This window comes from Miniopterus schreibersii (genome assembly GCF_964146895.1).
Source record: "Miniopterus schreibersii genome assembly, chromosome: 16".
Lineage (NCBI taxonomy): Eukaryota > Metazoa > Chordata > Mammalia > Chiroptera > Miniopteridae > Miniopterus > Miniopterus schreibersii.
Window position 1 is genome coordinate 3,313,086 of NC_138116.1, and position 19,097 is coordinate 3,332,182.

A 19,097-nucleotide genomic window follows, 5' to 3' on the forward strand; every position below is an offset into this window, starting at 1 on the left:
AATGACTCCCTTTTCTATCTTCTCCACCCATCAAGAATTCCCAGTATTTCTCATCTTTCAAGAACTGGCTTGAGAGGCAGGAGAAGCGACCGGAGCCCCTGGTCCCAGGATTCCTGCTAGGAGGGAGAGCCCTGGCCCGGGAAGGGGGCGCTGAACCAGGGTGCCTGCCCTTTGGGGCAACCTTACCCCCTGGTTCTGGACAGGGGCAGCTAGAGAGGTCTTCTGTGGGGGTCGGCCCACAGTCATGGTGGCTGCCTGACTGTTTGCTCTGGACGGCCTGCTACCCATCAGCTATTTTCATCCTGAATGCCCACCCTGGACCTAATTTACGGTATTTGCACCCAGGATTAAATGCAGGCATCACACCCCGAGAACAGGGCACGGCTCCTGGGTGGGGGCAAGAAAGTTTGAGACCTAGACTTTCTTTCACTCACACACCTTCTCAGTTCACGGAGGATGTGACTGAGCTGACCCTGGGGTGTGGCTGGAGCCGAGAACATCTACAATAAAGGGACCTGTGTCCTCCTCTGGAATCTGCCTCATTTCTCTGCACTTAGCTGTGCAGCTGGGACAGTGCTCAGCCCCAGCTGGGAAGACCCTGCCCTGTACCCCAGCAGGGCCTTTGCTTCTCTCCCTGGAAGGCCCGGTGCCCCATGCTGCCTCCAAACCCCCCATCATGGCCTGGGACGCCCCAATTCTGCTTTCAAAGGGGAAGCTTGCTCCCTGAGGCTGCTGGGTGTGTTTCCAGGCCAGCCCCCTCCTCCCTCAGTTCTTTGTGGCCCAGGGGCACCCTAGGGAAGGCCTGGCAGGGAGGGCCAAGGCAGACAGGGGCCACTCTGCACCCGGCCCAGGTCAGGCTGGACAATGGGTGAGTTATGCACCCAGACAGCAAGGCCATACAAGTCCTGCCCTGGCTGCCTTAGCTGCTAAAAATAGCCCCTCCTGCCCAGCCCTGCCTCAGCCCCTGCAGCCAGGATGTTGTTTTTCTGGGCAGGGCCTCCTTGCTCATGGTGCTTTGTGTTCAAAACACCGTTCCCTTGGCAGCTGAGGGCCTCAGCTCACCCAGGCTGCTCTGTGGCTGTCAGGACCGGAACCCGTGGGGGCTTCCTAGAGTCCCCTCACCTGCTGTGAGCCTCCCACCTTTCAGCTTGAAAAAAGAGAAACATTAAAAAGAAAAAATGTTAGAAACCCCCCCATCTAGTCCAAACCTTGTATCACTACTATTTCCATATGAAGAAACTGAGGCACAGAGACATGCAAGAGCTGCCCAAGGCTACCCAGTCCAGGACACTTGCTCCATGCTCCATGCTTAGGTGTGTCCCGTGCTTAGAAATGTCTAAACACACACACACACCGACACACATACACACACACAAGCTAGCACGAACATACCCTTTCCCAGGGTTGCAGTAGCTTGTGTAAGAGCTGCCCTGGGCCTGGTCCAGTTTCCAAGGCCACCGAGCCCTGGGCAGAGCTGCCCCAGGATCTGCCCTCCCTGAAGCTGCCTCCTGCCCCACCCTCACCCCTCCAGTCCCAGACAATGGTGGAGAGTGTGAAGGGCCTTCTGAGGCTGTGGCTATTAGCTGAGTCGGGCTCCTTTGGGCCAGGCAGGGAGCCAACCTCCACTTGAGCTTTGTTTCCGTGGGAAAATGAGCTCCGGAATTCCAAACAACAGACCAAGCAATGGACTCGAGCATCGCTCTCTCCTGGCAGCGGCCGGCTGCTGGGTCCTGCACCCCTGACGGCTCCCAGCCCCTCCCCACACTCCAAGAGGAGAGGCAGACCCTCTTCCCCCTTCTCCTCCGGTCCTCCGTGCCCTCCCAGGGAACACTCACTGAAGAGCCTTCCCTGCCCTCCCCTCCTCCCTGGCCCAGGACCAGGCGAGACCCAGACTGTGGCCAAGGCCGAGGGCTGTCCAGGAAGATGGGCTGAACAGGGAGGGGCCGAGGTCTGCGGAGGCCCCGCTGGGCTGCGCTGGATTTTCCCCCAGGCAGGAAAATAGCATTTAGCTGCAGGGTCTGTGTCGCCTCCAGCCCCACACCCAACACACACATTCCCCTTTGATGCCGATGTTCAAAACCTGGACCAGGTCACTCCCTTTCTGCACAGCCATCTTCTGGAAGATGCATAAGAATGGCTGGAGGCCCTGGGGGGTCCTCGTTGGCCTCACCGGCTGAAGCCTCAGTCTGTTTCCCCAGGGCCCTCAGACCCGGGGCTGGGATGGAGCTCACACCGGGCTCAGAGGCGAGGCACCCAGGAGGCAGGAAATGCGCTCTGAGGCCCTGTACTTCATCTTCAAGTGACAAATTCCGCATCGTAATCCATATCTCTTATTCTGCTTTATGACAAAAAATGATGCTGCAGAATGGATTTGTGCGTGAGTCCCGCAGTCAGAAAGTCTTGGCTAAATATTCCGCTTTAGCCATTTCCCAGCTGTGGGCCCTCGGGCCCGGCCTTAGCCTCAGTTTCCTCACTTGAAACAGGGGGATGAATAGAACCGCGTTATTTGAGAATTAAATGAGATCGTTTCAGCAAAGCGTTTGGCACATTGTCATTCCTCAAATAACTGAGTAAAATGGATACTCTTGGAAGATTTCTCAGTCCTCGGGGTGAGTGGGGCTCCCTGACCTGGTCTCCACGAGCTAAGATGAGCGCAGCCTAGGTTCGCCCCGCCGCTAGCACTGGAAACTTTCGCGTAGTCATTCCACGGCGTTTATTCAGTGCGGGACCCGCGCTCGGGGCCCTGCCCTCCGAGGGGCCACGCGAGCGGCTGGGGGATCCCTGCAGCTGGGATAAGTGTTGTGAAAGGAAAGAGCCACTCCACCTCTGGGGACACACCCACGAGAGCTGAAGAGACGTGCACACCCACGTTCGGAGCAGCACTAGTCACAGTCGCCAAAGGGTGGGAGCAGCCCAGCGCCCACTGACAGATGGCGGGTAAGCAAAATGCGGCCTCGCCGTCCAACGGATTGCTACCCAGCCCTAACGAGGAAGGAAATTCTGGCACGAAGCACCACGGGGTGAGCCTTGAAGACACGCTACGCAAAATAAGGCAGGTGCAAAAGGAGGAATCTTCCATCGCCCCTCTTCTCTGAGGCCCCTAGAACGGGCAGGCTGATGAGAACAGACGGTAGGAGGGTGGTTACCAGGGAGAGGGGAGGTCAGGGTTTCTCAGGGACGGAGCTTCAGTTTGGGCGAATGAAGGTCTGGAGATGATGGTGGTGTTTGCGCAACAATGGGAACGTGCTTCATGCCACCGATCTGTCCACTGGGGGGTGCAGAGCGGCCTCCCCGAAATGTGCCAGTGTGGCATCTCGACTACTTTGAGCTAAGGAGACTTGTTTAGCTTCCTCGGATATTTTAGTTACTTTTCCACAATTACTACTCTTCGTTCAACCTAATATATAAACACTGAGGTCTACCCGATTTTTAGGTCTTTATTTTCCTGTGAAGGCTCCCACGTACCTGGAAAAAGTAAAATAAAATGTGTATGTTTTCTTCCTGTTAATCTGTTTTATGTCCACTTAATTCTCAGTCCCAGCTGGAGATACTAAGAAAATAGAGGAGAACTTTTGCCTCCCCTACAAAACAAAACAAAACAAAACACAAAATCCCAGAGACGGGGGGGGGGGGGGGGGAGGCAAAAGACCTTGGCTGTGAGAAGGAGCGCTAATGGGACTGGGGGAGGGACACTTCCAGGGAGGACCTCCCCGAAGGACAGCCGAGGGCTGAAAGACCAGGAGGAGCTATAGCAAGAAAGAAAGGGTGGGCCTGGGCTCCCACTGGGCCAGAGCACTCAGGGGGCCAGCCTGTAGGAAGACCAGGGGGAGGCGTGAGGTAGGCAGGCCCGTTCTGGGGGCACAGCGCCCGCTCAGGATTCTGGACTTCTCCTGGGAGCAATGGGACTCCATGGGGGGAGTTTCACATGGGGAAGCAATACAACCAGATGGGAAAGTGCAAAGTCACTGTCATTTAGGTGAGAAATGGGTTTAAGGAAAGAGAAAGGAGGGTGAGAGGGACTGAGGCTCCCCCACCTGGCACCGTTCCAGGGAGATGGAGAAGGCGCACCCCAAGCCCTCGGAAGGGGGACCCAGAAATAGCAGGGAGGGGCCCAGAACCCCAGAGCCTCTCCTGGTCCCTCCTTCCATGCGGGTCTTCCGGGCGTGGCTCCTCAGTGCTGGACACCCTGGAGGTGACGCCTGCGTCTTCCTGGCTCCTGGGGTTCGGCGGGGGGAGTGGGGGGACACAGAAGTGGGCCGGGACAGCAGGCCTGTGCAAACACTCCCGCAGCAGGAACCGCTCAGGACAGGCCTCGCAGCTATGTCTGGGGAAGTCGAACTTGAGGAGCACTGAGGTCTGGACCGGGAACCTCAGGGTGGGGCTCATCTCCGCCAGCCAGAAACAGCCCGCGGGCCCTGGCTCTGGCTGCTGAGAGGCCAGGAACTTGTGTTACCGAAATGCCCAGGGCCAGAACAACCCGCCCCAAAATAGCTCACTTCCACATCACCAGGGCTCCCGGCAGCTGCCACTCTGACCACTGACTGAGGGGGAGTGTGTGGGGGGGAAGCGGTGTATTGAACACGAATTTGTTCCATAGCCCTCAGGTGTCAGAAATGTTAATTTTGGTATTTTTCCTAAATCAAAATTTATTGTGAGCTGCCCTTTGTCAAGAGGGTAAGAAACTGGTCCTCAGGCATCTCGGTGGGGGCGGCGGTGTCTTCACCTCAGCAGAGCTATCGTCTGGGGTTCACGCGGAGCCCCGGGATAGGAGAGCTTCTCCTCGGGGTAGAAACCCCTGTCCCCTGGGGCAGCTGCTGCGATGTCCCTCGTCCAAGCCCAAGCGGTCCTCGCATGGCGGGCCCCCTCCTCCCCTGGGCCCAACAAGGTTTGGGGCAAAGCACCAAACTGTTGTCCTTCTGCTCCAAACTCACCGTAGTCCTCGGCTGGGGCTGTCATAACAAAGTGCCACAAACCAGGTGGCTTAAACCACGGCTATTCACTGTCTTACAGCCTGGAGGCCAGGGGTCCGAGACCGAGGTGCCGGCCACACTGGTTCCGTCCGAGGCTGAGGGGAGACGGCCCGGCCTCCCCAGCCTCCGGCAGTTTGCCGACGGTACCTGGCAACCCCGGCCGTAGCGCTCCGCTTTCGACGTCACACGGTGCCCTTCCTTGTGTCTCCGTGGCCAAATTTCTCCTTTTCAGGAGGACACCAGACAGATTGGCTCAGGGCCCACCCTAATTATCTCGTCTCATCTCAGCTAATTAGGTCCGCTACAACCCGGCTTCCGAATAAGGCCGCATTCCGAGGTGCTGGGGTTGGGATTTCAACATATGAACCCGGGGGAGAGGGGAACACAAGTCAACCCCCAACACCTACCCTCTGAAGTCAGCTTCCTGACGCTGGGCCTGGGCCCGGCCGCGGGTCCCATCGCCTGTGGCTCCCTCCCAGGCTCTGCCAACAGGGGGTGCTAGAGGGCTGCCGGCGGGAGAACCGGCTGCCTGGCAGCTCCACCGCGGCCACAAGCCGCAGTTCCTTAGCAGCAGCTAAAAGCAGTTTATAACTTTGGGCCTTGGCTGGGTAGCTCAGTGGGTTAGAGTGTGGTCCCCATTAGCCAAGATTGCGTGTTTGATCCCTGGTCAGGGCACAGACAAGAACCAACCAATGGATGCATAAACAGGTGGGACGACAAATCAGTGTTTCTCTCTCTCTCTCAAATCAATTAAAAAAAAATTAATTAATTAAAAACAGTTTGTAATTTTTGCAGCCTTAGAGGGCTGGGTTTTAGTTCCCAGGGGCTCTTCCTTCAAGCTGCTGTGTTTTTTAATAACTCCAACTTTGCCTTTTGGTCCGTCCCCCAGCCCTAGGGCTGGTGGCTGCTTTGTGCACCTTGGGACACCTGAGACTTTTTTGTTTCGCTTTGTCAGTTACCTATTACCTGACTTTAAAGTGACGTGCGTAGCTTTGTACCTGTGTTAATTCCTTGTAGTAAATTCTCTCTTCAGATAGCTGGGGTGGTTTCTGCCTCCTGAATAGATCCTTTCACACAACCCAACAGCACAGTTCAGATCCCAGTGACCACACCTCACCTCCTGGGATTGCAAGTGGGAGCAGGGGGCATGGGGGGCTGCCACTGGAGAAACCCCCAAACTCTGCTCCTGTCCCTGGGGTCTGGAAAGTACCCCTTCCCTTTCTAGGGCCCCCCCCCCACACAGCCTTCTGTCTCCTACAACCCCAGCCACACACAATAGGCCTCGGCTCCAAACGAAAGCCCTGGCCTTTGTATCTTCAGTGTCTGGCAAGTTCTGTGCTCGGCCAGTGCCCAGAACAACTGTTAGAGAAGCCACAGCCCGCCTGGGGACAAGAAGTCTCTCCTCCCCTCGGTGAGAGCTGGGAAACGCCTTTCGGTCTCTGAGTCTCTCGCCACATGAAGAGTAAAACAAAAGACAATATCTAAAAAAATGATCCTGCCGCACAGAGAGGTCGAGAACTCCCTGAGCCACACTGACACGCCCGTGAGCATGTTGCTTTGGGGACCATAAATATGGGACCGGTCCAGCTCCAGGAAACAGGTCCCAGCGGAGTGGGCGCTATTCTCCTCTAGCCGCCTCCCCTCCCACCCCAGTTTCCCCACCACCACCCCTGTCCTTTCTTCTGGAAGGGAAGGGGGCCTTTCAAGCTGAGAATTGCAAAATCAATTTAGTACATAACAATTAGCAATTTAAAAAAAAATAGCAAAATAGAATAGAGAATATTCAAGTACAATATAAAGTAAAACTTGTCCCAAACTTGGTCTGGGGCAAATCTTTTTTTTAGCTGATGTAATTCGGCCTCCTCCTGGGGGAAAAAATAACATTCCTGATTAAATGTGTACGTGATTTTTAAATAAACCTTAAAGACATAAAGAGTTTTCTGGGAAGCAGGTTACCCACCCACCCGTCTTTAGTCCAGAGCCCAGTCACCTCTGGCCAAACAGTGGCTCTCTGACAGTTTTTTCCTATGGAAGGGCCCTTCCTTGGGAAACCTTTGAATGCAAGATGGCAGTAAATACTTTTCTTTTTTTAATATGTTTTTATTGGTTTCAGAAAGAGGAAGGGAGAAGGAGAGACAGAAACATTGATGAGGAGAGAGAGTCACTGATCGGCTGCCTCCTGCACGCCCCCTACTGGGGATCAAGCCGCAACCCAGGCAAGTGCCCTGACCAGGAATGGAACCGAGACCTCCTGGTTCACGGGTCAACGCTCAACCACCGAGCCACGCCAGCTGGGGGGGTCGTTTTTTTTGTCAGGATTGGGTTCTGAAGGATTCTGAGGGGGTTTCTACAGGAAGCAAGGACCAAGGATCGGTTCTGGAGGCGTTGCTGTCTCTGAGCAGGGTCTGGAAGCAGCGGGGATTAACCAGGGGCCGGGTGGCGTCGCGAGGTGAGTGGTTTAGCACAGGGCACCCACTGATGATTAGGAATTGCAGAGCCTGTCTGGGGTGACTCTGGTAAGAAAGCAGCAGTCGCTGAGAGAGGGAGTCATCATGACCTCTGACAACTGCTGCGCGACCTTGGGAGAAAGCAGGCCTCCTGCCAGCTTGGCTGCGCGCTTCACCTGCGTCTCCCTTCCCAGCCTGGTTGACTGCAGGCTGGTTTTGTTTCAGTCCGAGGTGATTTTTACTGTTTCAGTCCCAAACAGGTTTTTACTCTTTCAGTTGCATTTATAAATATACATCCGTGTGTACTGGGTCTTGATAGAAAACGTATTTCTTACTGTGGGTCAAGGTTTAAAAAAAATGGCAATGTTGGCGGAGGCAGGAACAGCACCAGGTGTTAGACGGGTGGGGTCAGACTGGACCTGGGTTCTGGCTGGGAAAGAATTCAGAGTCGAGACCCAGACTATAAGAGAACATTTATTTGGTAAACCACAGAGGTGGAAGAAGAAATTCATAGAAATGGGCTTAGGAAGCAAGTTATAGAAGCAAAGGAAGGGCCCTTGGAGCTTAGAAGTGAGGAAAGGGGACAGCGAGGGGGAGGGCAAAGGCGTGGGCCTGCTCCGGAGGGAGAGTGGGAGGGACTACAGATGGGTCCTTGTCCTAAGGGTTTTAAGGGAGGAGATCTGGGGGAGGCCCAGGGGAAGAGCTCAGTAGAGAATTCAACTGCTTTCCAGGTGTGTCCTTTTAGGGTCATGGTCTCTGCTGATTGGTTGGTCAGCGCCAGGGCAGGGTCATTAGTCAATGCAGCTGGTCCTGAGGTCAGCCTTGACGTCACTTGTCTGGTTTGGCTGCTTTTCTGGGCCTGGAGCTGAAACACAACTGAGGCCTAGATGTTATCGCTAAGGAGGAAAGGTCAGGGGGCCCGAACCTGTGACCAGCTAGGGGAGGAAAGGTTAGACCTTTGTTTTCCCAGCTTTGCCCTTGGCGTTGCTAGGCACCCGGGGCTTTCCGTGACCTTCTGGACCTGGCCCGTGGTCCTTGCTCTGTCATGTCTGTCTAACTGCCCACCACGGAAAGCCACCATGTGATGTTATACCCAGTTTTTGCGAGATTAATTCACACAGAGACCAAATTGAGTGTTTGGAATTTATTTCGCCGGCGGCTACCAGGGGGCTCATGCCCTAAACAGACTTGCAGCCTCGAATAGTCTTCACGGGGAGAATTTAAAGGCAAAACTGCATCCTGGTTGGCTTGGAGAGGGGTGGGAACCTAGCAAAGCCATGTACAGAAGCCAAAACAAGCATTGTTTAACTGTTACAGTTGGCTATTTCCTGGCACTAGCTTGTAACTGTGTGTTCAGGGTTACAGAACAGGGTCGGCAGTTAGATTAAAAATGAGGGTTACATGCTTCAGTGGTATTTTGCTTCCTGACCTTTTTGATGTCTTGGCACACAAAGAAAATGATTATTTGTTCAACACAAATAATATCTGTTCTGCTCACTGGGGCAAGTAGATGAAGCTTCTTGGAGGTCAAGAGGGTCCAGGGGCCCTCTCACCTTGAACCCCCCACCTGGCTGTCCTGGGGGTAGGGGAGCAGTGTATCTCAGGCACACCCACACCCCTACTTAGCACACCAATCTAGATTGGGTCCTGGAAACCACCGGCCCCCTCCACAGCCTGGGAAGCAGCCCTAACAATGTGTTTTTATAAAATTTGCAAAAGTTGGACATTTAAGCTGCAATCAGTTAAGCCTATCTCTCCCCACTCTGACTTCCTCTTTATCACATTTTCCTCCTGTCAGGAGGCCTCAGTATGACCACAGCACTGTGTATTCATGATTGTATGTTTTAGTTTGCAGACCTTGAGAAAGAAGATACCTACTTAAAAGGGCTCCTGGTGGCTAACTGGACTCAAATTAAAAAAAAAAAAAAAAAAAAGCCTAGCAGCCATATCTATGGGGGCGGAGAGGGCTCTGGCGCAAACTGCACTTCAGGGAGAAGCCTGCCTGCGCTATGTCCCTGCATCTGCGCCAGCCTTTAAAAAGGAGTTCCTGGAATCCTATTTTTACCAAAAGGACTATTTTCCCCACCCAATCACAGCTGCGCAGCTATAGCCCCATCAGCTTCATCACCAGCCAATCAGAGTGGCTTCACTTTGGGCCAAACTGTTGGGATTTGGTGCACCAAAAGGTTACAGGTTCGATTCCTAGGAAGAGGCATGTAGAAGGCAGCTGATTGATGTCTCGCTCTCTCACATCAATGTTTCTCTCTCTCCTCCTTCCTCTCACTCTCTAAAAAATCAATTAAAAAATCTTGAAACAAAAACAAGCCAAAAAACCAGGAGCCCGGCCCTGGGGCTGCCTGGCCCCAGAACTCCCTCAGAGCCATGCTGTTTTCACAGCTGTGCTGTATGTATCACTATTGAGCTATTTTGTGCTGAATAAAGTTTCCTTCTTCACCACACTCCAAATTGCGGATTCCTGTTGGCACTGAATTGATCCCAACGGCCATAGGTTGACAAGTTCCTAAGCAAGGACCCCCCCCAAAATTGTATAAGCTTCAGGCCCCACAAATCCTGCTTTTGTCTCTGCCACCAACCAAGTTCAGCAAAGGGGGGTGAGACTGGACTGTTGCCCCATCTTCCCTTTTATGGTCCTTAGAGAGCATCCATTCTTCCATATCCGTTACTAGGTGGATTTTATTTCTTTTTGAAATTAATTATTAATATATAAAATGTGCACAATAAACAGCACAGAAGAGTATACAATGCACACCAAGTCACCAGCCAACCCCAATTCCAAGACCCACGCCTCAATGGAAGAATGCCAAAGTAGATCTTTCCAGAAAGTTTAGATCTAGATCCTATTTTTTATACATCATTGTGTATTTAACAAACCTTGGCAATCTTTCCATTTCAGGGCGTAGAATTTGACTTGTTTTCAACGGCTGCAATGATTGCATGTGAGAAAATTAACCATGTGGGGCAGATTTCAAGTCCCTTATGCCCTACTTCATCGCACTTGTCCTGCAAGGTCCAAGCTGGTTTTGCACAAGACCTCACACAAGCCCGTTATTTGTTTCCTAATCTTTCCAGTTTTTGATCATTCATCTAGGAAATCTCACTCAAAAAGTTAAGTAAAAAAAAAAAAAAAAATTAAGTCAGTAGGTGGATCCCCAGGAGTCAGGAAACAGCAGCTGTTTGCTTGGAATCAAACTCTGAGCCCTTGAGATCAACGACGCAGCAGCACCTCCATGCGGGGAGTGAGATGCTCACATGCCCCCTTAAAGGTTCCCCTTGTAGGTGGGGGAATCTACCTAACTACAGTGTGCCCACTGGGGCCGCCCAGGGCTGGGTTACAAGCTACAACGACTCAGCCCTGTTTCGTAAGCTGCTGGCCCCACATGGCGCCTAATCCCGTTCAGTCTTGTTCAAACCTTCCAGCCCTGACGCTGAGAGGGGGCGGACGGGACCGCAGAGCCTGGACCTTCCAGAGGGAGCAGCGCCACCTGGAGGCCAGCTGTGGTGGGGGCCGCGGGCGCCGGGGGCCGCGGGGAGCCGGGGGCCGCGGGGAGCCGGGGGGCGTGTCCCTGGGGACGGGGCATCTGGTGGGGGGACACGGAGATTCTCACCGCCCTCCAGCCAGGGTCTGGGTTTGACGTCATGAAGGGGATGGCAGTGTTTCCTGACTCTTCTCTGCCAGCCAGCCCACCACATTCTGAACAGAAACTGGGTGCTGCCCTCATCTACGCCTATGGCTGGGACCACCCAAGTGGGCCGTCAAGTCACCTAGTTAAGGCTCCATAATGCTCGTTGAGTTGACTGAAGATGCCCCAGTAAGGTGACTGTTGGGAGTTCCACACACCAGGTTTCGTTTACAGCCCCCATTCTGTGTGCCCAGTGCTGCTTCCCTTAATTTCCCCTGCGACGCGCCCAATTGTTCATTCGCGTCCGGCTGAGAACTAGGCGGTGAGCGCCCAGGAGGTTTAGTTACGCAGGGTAGGTAATCCATTCAGGCCTATGGTCTGGAAGACTACAGGTTCCAGAATGCATCCTTCATGAGCATGCGCAGAGTTTGCGGGAGCGTTGCCTTCTGGGAGTTGTAGTCTTCAACGTGTTTGTGACGCAGGAGAAACTAAGAGGGAGGAGGAAGAGGGAGTAAACTCTTACCACGTGACACTCGGGATCAGGTGGTTGGGCCAGCCTCCGCTGAAGAGCTCTGATTGGCTGGCGCTAATACGAACGACGCCACTAGGGGCGGGCCGGAGAGGAGCGCAAGCGCACTGCGCTACGAGTCTCGGGACCCCTTTCCCGGAGACTATGGCGCTCAACAAGAATCACTCGGAGGGCGGCGGAGTGATCGTCAACAACACCGAGAGGTGAAAACACCGCCGCAGGGCCCGGGAGGACCGAAGGGAGGGCGTCGAGATGTGGGCGGTGGGGAATAAGTCGGCCAAGAGGGGAATTTGATGGGGTGCGGGGGGGGGGCGCAACGGCTGGGGGCGGGGCTGGAGGGAGGTGGGTGGGCCGCGGGGGAGGGGCCGGGCTCCCCGTCAGCTGTGGGGTGGGGGTGGGGCGGCTGAACGGGGACGGAGTTTAGGGGCGCAAGTGGGGCCTAGGGGTAGTTCTTGAGCCCCTTTCCCAGAATCGGTGACTTTTAAGTGATGGGAAGAGCCTTAGACAGAAATAATTGCCTTTTTGGACGTTTACTATGTTACTACGTGTCAGGCACTGCCCCTCTTCTACTTTATTTAATACTAAATCCTGTGGGGCAGGTACTATTAATACACATTTTACACGTAGGGAATCCACCTGGGAGGCACAGAGAGGTTAAGTAACTTGCCTGAGATCACAGAGCTGTAACAGAGATGGAATTCCAGGAAAGGAATCTTGACTCCAAAATCAGTAGGTGAAACTACCACTATATAGCCTTCCAGTGTATTCCAGAACTGCTCAGATGAGAAACAGGCCAGAGGTGAGATGAACTAGATATCGTTATTCAAGCGTCTAACACATTTCCTGCCACAGTGTCCATCCTTGTAAAGGTTCCTTCTTGCTTTTTTCTCTTGAAGACCTGTTGACTTGGGTTACCCCCCTCACCCCCCAAGCAGAGGTCTCCCAACTTCAAGGTTCTTTCTACCAACTCCCCCAGTTAATTCTGCCTTTCCTCCAAAGTCTGGGCTCCTTGGATGGCTTCTCTCTCTCCTTGCTCCTTGGGCATTGAGAATCAGACCAGCCAGCCCTGGTTGAGCTATGCTGAGCCTGAAGCTCTACTTGAAGGCAGAAGGAGCTTAGGAGGAACCTGAGTCCCCAGAGATTTGGTGGGATCGGAGCCTCCTAGGCTGCTAAGGGCAGCACCCAGCCCAGGGGCTGTGACCTGGGAATGCTTGATGAGTCAGAGTCCCCTGACCTAAGAATGCTGACTCTCCCTCCATCTTACCTGCTCAGAGTTTGCCAGACCATCCTGTTCCTGGTAATGACCTCTTTTCTCTGAGCTATACTTCTCTTTTCTGGTACAGTCCTCTTCCCACTTACCCCTCTCAAGCGAAGGAAGTTGTGATATTTGGGAGGAGGAAAACAAATGGAACCACGTGAACTTGTCTTATAACCAGAGAAAGCTCACATTGTTCCCAGTTTGTAGCCTTTGTGTGTGAGCCAGTCCCTGGCCTGACATGCACTTTTGATGCCATTGGTAACACACCTCCAGGGACTGTTTTTCTTACTCTCTCAGTGAGACTTTTTTGGGACAAGAATGATTCTGTCCTGTTGGGCCTCCTACCTGGCTTAGGCTCCGTGCTGCTGAGTAATGGTGTGCCTTGTTTCAGAAAATGCCACAGCCTCATAGCTGAAAGAAAAAAGTGTATACAGTAATTGAAGTTTAAATTAGTGTTGAAAATTTCACCTGTACAATAGTCAGCCTTACTCTTCAAGTCGTGACCCCCTTGAGAGTGATGAAAGTTGTAGATTTCCCCAGAAAAATGCATGTACAGAGTCGTCTTTGGGGCTTCAGGAACTGACGTCCCCACCGACCCAGCTTAAGACCCCAGGTTTAAAGGAGCCCTGATGTCAGCCCTTCTGTAAAGTGTAGTCATGTCTTAGGATGTTTTTGTGTTAGGATTAAAAAACAAACCAACAAAAACAGAACACCTGCCAGGAGAGTTAACACAGATAATCTAACCTGATACGAGGGACTGTTGTGTCACCAGATCCCCGGGGCTCTTTTGCTGGGCTGGCCGTTCGGGCTGGATAAGTGGAGTCGGGGAATTCTGTAGAACCCCAGCTTGCTCATCTCCATGGCTATGGTAATAGTTTCCTTGCAGCAATGTTGAAACTGTTAAAAGGGATGACTTGCCGGGTACCAGCTTAGCAGGAGGCTCCAGTCCCTGGGGTAATAGATCATGGCTGCAGACGGTCTCATCAGGCCCTTTCCTTTCTCGTCACAGCATCCTCATGTCCTATGAGCATGTGGAACTTACATTCAATGACATGAAGAATGTGCCAGAGGCCTTCAAAGGGACCAAGAAAGGGACCGTCTACCTTACCCCTTACCGGGTGAGTTGCACAGCACGGTGGTTGGTTTGGAGGCGGGGCTCCTGCAGGCTAATGTGAGTCTTAAGTCCAGCCTCAGTCTTGTGAGTCTGTGGCCTCTGAACCAGGTGAACATTAGTTCATCACTGCTGGTGTGTCTCTGCCACGTGCTTCTGAAGTCTAGAACCACCAGGCCATTTGCACAGCCGAACTGGCTGTTGGGCAGTGAATTCTGCAGGTTCCAGAGCTGTTGCTGCAAAGTCTCTGTGTATCTGGATGCAGCTGCTGGGATGACCTGGGCCTGGAGGGGAGAGGTTTTTATTTTTATTTCTGTAAGAGTAGCCTATAAGGCCTTTTGCACATCTAGATGATAAATATGGTAAACAAGATACAGTAGCATGACCACAGTCTCCAGACTGGGCAGAGAGCCCAGCAAAACCCTGCAGAGCAAGAAACTCCAGACTGCACAATGGGACTTGACTGAGAGTTACCCAGGCAGACGCCGAGAGACTTCCAAAGAAATGGAGCTTGGTATTCTTGGGAAAGGGTCTGTAGTTACCCAAGAGTTAGACTCCACTGGTCCGAAGAGGAGCATTTCTTCAAGTGTTAATCACCAAGACTTAGTGGAAAACAGAGAGGCTCAAAACCCATTTCTGGTGGCTCAAGTGGCATCTTTTTTTTTTTTTTTTTTTTTAAATATATCTTTATTGATTTCAGAGAGAGGAAGGGAGAGGGAGAGGGAGAGAGAGTTGAAACATCAATGATGAGAGAGTCATCATTGATTGGCTGCGAGCCCGCAACCCAGGCACGTGCCCTGACCGGGAATCGAACCGCGATCTCCTGGATCCTACGTCGATGCTCAACCGCTGAGCCACGTGTGGCTAGGCTCAAGTGGCATTTTCAGTTACAAGTTGTGGGTGAAACAAGGTTCTGCAGGTGCGGGTGTGAGACTCTTGCTTTTGGGCAGCAAGTCTGAGGGAAACTTACGGCAGCCCCCTTGTCCTGGGCCCTGACGCCCTCACCACTCCTTCGCTCTCAGTTCTGTGAAGCTCAGCCTGCACCCTTCTCAGGAATCCTTCCCAGCCTCGCATCTGCCTCTGCCCGAGCTTTGCAGGCCCTTTTCCTGCAAAACCCTGGCTCGGGCTGCCCGCCCAGCGCAGCTGGGGACTCCTTGTGTGTGGGAGGTGGCGGCCGGCGGGCGGGGGTTGGCTGGTGATGGTTCTCTCTCCTCTCGCTGCAGGTCATCTTTCTGTCCAAGGGGAAGGATGCCATGCGGTCCTTCATGATGCCGTTCTATCTGGTGAAGGACTGTGAGATCAAGCAGCCTGTGTTTGGTGCAAACTACATCAAGGGAACAGTGAAGGCAGAGGCAGGAGGTGAGTGACGGGGGTTTAGGGACATGACAGGACCTCCCCAGGCGCTCTCAGTGCCTCTGCTGCCTTGGCGGTGTCCTCTTTGGTCCCTTGTCACCCAGTTTGCCCTCTTCCTGGCTCTGAATTAGCTGCCAGAACCAGCCCCTGGGCTGCCAGCTGTTCAGCAGAGGTAGGCTCTGGCTGACGGGAACTGGGAAACACTGGCATTAAAGGGGGCAGCTCACATCACTTTTGCAGAGAGTGAAATTAGCAAAGTGTTCAGGTTTTGGGTGTGGAAGGACCTCTCCCTGGGGCCAGGAGGAGCTGCCCCTGTGATGCTCAGGAGGCCCTGCTCTGAACGTCAGTGGCTGCTGACTGTACCTACTCTTGGGAAGTTGCTTTATTTGGGGTGGGAGGCCCTAGGGCAGATGTACTTATGGTGCTCAGTGGGAGGACAAGCTTGTTGCAAGACGGAAAAGCCCCCGGTTGCAAAGCAGGCGCTGGAGGGAGGCAGGCAGCCAGCAGCTGACGCGGAGACGGACGTGGAGGCAGACGGCCGGCTCGGCCTGATCACACTGAGGCGCTGCAGGGCCAGCCCTTCCCCGGAGGCCTCCCCACTGAACGGGGCCTGGAGAGGACAAATGGCCGTCTCTTCGGAGCGCTCGGTGTCCTTTTCCTGAGCTGTTGCTTCACTCTTCTCAGGTGGCTGGGAAGGCTCCGCCTCCTACAAGCTGACCTTTACGGCAGGGGGCGCCATCGAGTTCGGACAGCGGATGCTACAGGTGGCATCTCAAGGTATCAGGGCTCTAAAACTTAGGGGCCAAGGACATAGTGAAGTGTGTGTCTTTTTGTTCGTTTGAGTTTGTTTACGTTTTGTTTTGTTTTGAAGTGTTAAGAGGTAAGTCTCTGGGCTCCGGGCTAACCGGGGCTGGGAGTGGGGAAGGAAGCCCATAATTAGCATCACCCTGTCCTGTACCCAACAGGCTGAGTTCTCCCTGCCTGGAGCAGGTGTAGGACATTCTGATGAAGCTGTTTGGACTCAGGACATTTTACTGTGGCCTCACAGAAAACAAAACACCCAACAATTAAGCTACCCTTAGGCAACCATTTTAAATCCCCAAGATATGTACAGCAGGCATCCTCACCTGGTCCCCAGCCTCACCCAGCCTCACCCTTTGCCCTGTCCCTGAGCCTCCCTCCCTCCACCCATCCATCCCTCTACCCCAGCTCTGACCTCTCTCCCCATCTTGACCCCTCGCCTTGTTCTGACCAACTGAAGTGTGGGTGGGAGAGGAATGGAGTGGGATAAGGCATGTCTGCTGTGCACATCCTGGGACTCTGCGGCTCCCCTCGCAGAGGTGGGACCACCCTCTCCCCAGCCCCGGGCCCGAGACACTCACTTCTCTCTCCCTTGTACTTATAGCCTCCCGAGGCGAAGCCCCCACTGGAGCCTATGGGTACTCCTACCTGCCCACCGGGCCCTATGTCTTTCCCCCGCCAGTCGCCAATGGAATGTACCCTTGCCCTCCTGGCTACCCCTATCCACCGCCCCCACCTGGTGAGTGTGTCCTTTGCTGCCCATTCTTCACCCTACCCACTAATCAGCCTCACCCAGGCCAGGGTGGTGTAGAGGGGAGACTTGCTCTGTGACCTGCTTCAGGACTAATCAAGGAGCTGGAGAGGGCTGGGCTGCTCATTGGGTCCCTGTCCCTCTCTTCCCGAGCAGAGTTCTATCCAGGACCTCCCATGATGGATGGGGCCATGGGATACGTGCAGCCCCCACCACCGCCCTACCCTGGGCCCATGGAACCACCAGTCAGCGGCCCCGATGTCCCCTCCACTCCTGCAGGTGAGGCCCTGGACTGCTCGCATCCCCATGGCTGCACAGAGAGCCTCAGAGAATGGCTGGAGTCTGACTGGGAGCCCCAGATGGTTAATGACCCCTGGCCTAGGGACTACCCCAGGGGCCTGGCAGTGTGGTAGGCTCAGGAGGAAGAGCCAGATTTCAGCACTCCGCTCTTAGGTAGTCATATGCCCGGGGCCAGGCAGGTCTCTGTCCCTCAGCCTTCTCCACTGCAAGCCCATGCTGACAGCAGCACTTGGTGGGGTTGTGGTGAAGATGAAGGAGGACTGGACGGCCACGTGAGGGCTGCTGGGGGGCTGGGGCGTTAATGCTGTTTCGCTGATAGAACTGAGTCCTCGAACCAGCTACCCTGAGCAGTGGGGGGCCGGGTCATGGGCTGGAAAAGGAGGGGAGGCTTATCCCTGGTGTCTTTGCTTTCACAGCTGAAGCCAAGGCCGCAGAAGCAGCTGCTAGCGCCTATTACAACCCGGACAACCCACACACCGTCTACATGCCCACGGTGGGCAGCAGGGACGGGAGCAGGGCGGCCACAGTTGGCTGGGATTTGGGGGCAGAGACCTTGGCTTGTTTTGAACCTAATAGGATCTTTCCTTTCTTCCTTCTTCAGAACCAGCCTCCGCCACCTCCCTACTACCCGCCGGAAGATAAGAAGACCCAGTAGACCCCTCGCCCCTGCCTCCTGCACCTCATCGCTCTTTCCTTCCCCTCCCTGGGGAGCCGGATCTGGGGTGGGGGTGATGGGGGTCCGTATTCTTCCTCCAGATCTGATTATAAAACACTTACCAGGAACTGGCATTGATGGAAGGGTGGGGCCCCTTGACTGGGAGCTGCGCCTCCAGCGTCCCACACTGTCCCCAAGCCCAGCGCACTTCCCTCGCTGCATCTCTGGGGCTCTCCTTGGGAGTGTAGGGTGTCCCCCGAGTTCCTGTCTTGCTCTAGTAGCTTCTACCCACAGAGGGACTCTCTGGCCACCTCCTCTGCCGCAGTCTAGCTCCCTTGTTTTGGTAGCTACTTTATCCAGCCTCCGGTCCACCCAAGGGCCCTGTCAGCCCTGCTCACATTCCGTGCTCCGGTCTGTGCCTGCCATGGAGGCCACGTCCGCCGGACTGTCAGTCCACATTCCGCCCGCATCCAGCCCCAGTCACACCTGCCTGTCCTGTCCTGCCCTTGGTCATTCTTTTGCCACCAGTGTGTGACATTGGGGGCTTTAACATGAGCTTTCAGGGGTGGGTAGCATCAGGGCCAGGCCTGAGGCTCAGGGAGGAAGCCCTCTGCTTCCATGCGGGTGTTTCTGGAGTTTGTTTCCCTTTGCCTTCTCTCTTTCCATCTAGAAGGGGCTTTTGGAACTGGAGATTGCATGTCCGTCCCAGCATGCCATGAGAGGGCTGCTGGGGGCTGGAACGAGAGGCCCCTGACCCCGGGACCTGCCTGGGCGCGTGCTGACCACGACCGCTCTGCAACCGTCAGCCTGCCCTCTTCCCCTTAAGCTTCATGCCTGGTTGGCAATGTGCCCCCTGATGCACTCAAATTTGCTCCCGTTTGCTCCTAGACTGGCCGTGAAGTGAGGAGATGGTTATTTAAAGAGAATTCCCTATTTATTTGACAAAAAATTCCAGTTAATATATTAATGTGAAATAAACCGTGTTTGCACCTTGATTTGTCTGCTGAAAATGTAAAGTAGTAAAGACAAAGTAACTGGACCATGTCTGGCTCTGTGTGGTACCAAGGGTGAGCCTGTGGGGAGAAAAGCCATCTGGCTGCTGAGGTATCGGGGAGGCTCAGGGAGACAGTGTTCCCTCCCATGTGAGAGTCCCTTGTTCTCATGGCCCATTTAGGCCCAGAAAACTAAGGCCTCTCGTGTCTCCATTCCCTGGTGGTTACTCAGCAACTGTGCCCAACCCCCGAGACCCCTGGGGCCCGGTGCAGCCCAGCAAGTGCCCTG

General features: G+C 54.2%; 1 protein-coding gene across 2 annotated transcripts; it reads left to right on the forward strand.

Moving 5' to 3' along the window:
• Positions 1-11,667: 11,667 nt before the first annotated feature.
• Positions 11,668-18,811, forward strand: WBP2 (WW domain binding protein 2). 2 transcript variants are annotated; one of them, XM_081162768.1, is made up of 8 exons: positions 11,668-11,790; positions 13,855-13,963; positions 15,180-15,315; positions 15,994-16,086; positions 16,715-16,849; positions 17,018-17,140; positions 17,578-17,654; positions 17,763-18,811. In XM_081162768.1, the coding sequence occupies exons 1-8, from the start codon at positions 11,732-11,734 to the stop codon at positions 17,814-17,816; spliced, it is 786 nt and encodes a 261-aa protein (XP_081018894.1). In that variant the 5' UTR covers positions 11,668-11,731; the 3' UTR covers positions 17,817-18,811. The 2 variants fall into 2 exon arrangements, with proteins under 2 accessions (XP_081018894.1, XP_081018895.1); XM_081162769.1 differs by lacking the exon at positions 16,715-16,849.
• Positions 18,812-19,097: the final 286 nt, after the last annotated feature.

Excerpts from the sequence above, each read along its gene's own strand:
- WBP2 (XM_081162768.1), top strand. The coding sequence starts at position 11,732 with ATGGCGCTCAACAAGAATCACTCGGAGGGCGGCGGAGTGATCGTCAAC. Across the intron at positions 16,850-17,017 it reads CTATCCACCGCCCCCACCTG|AGTTCTATCCAGGACCTCCC; the intron begins GTGAGTGTGTCC and ends CTTCCCGAGCAG. Across the intron at positions 17,655-17,762 it reads ACACCGTCTACATGCCCACG|AACCAGCCTCCGCCACCTCC; the intron begins GTGGGCAGCAGG and ends TTCCTTCTTCAG.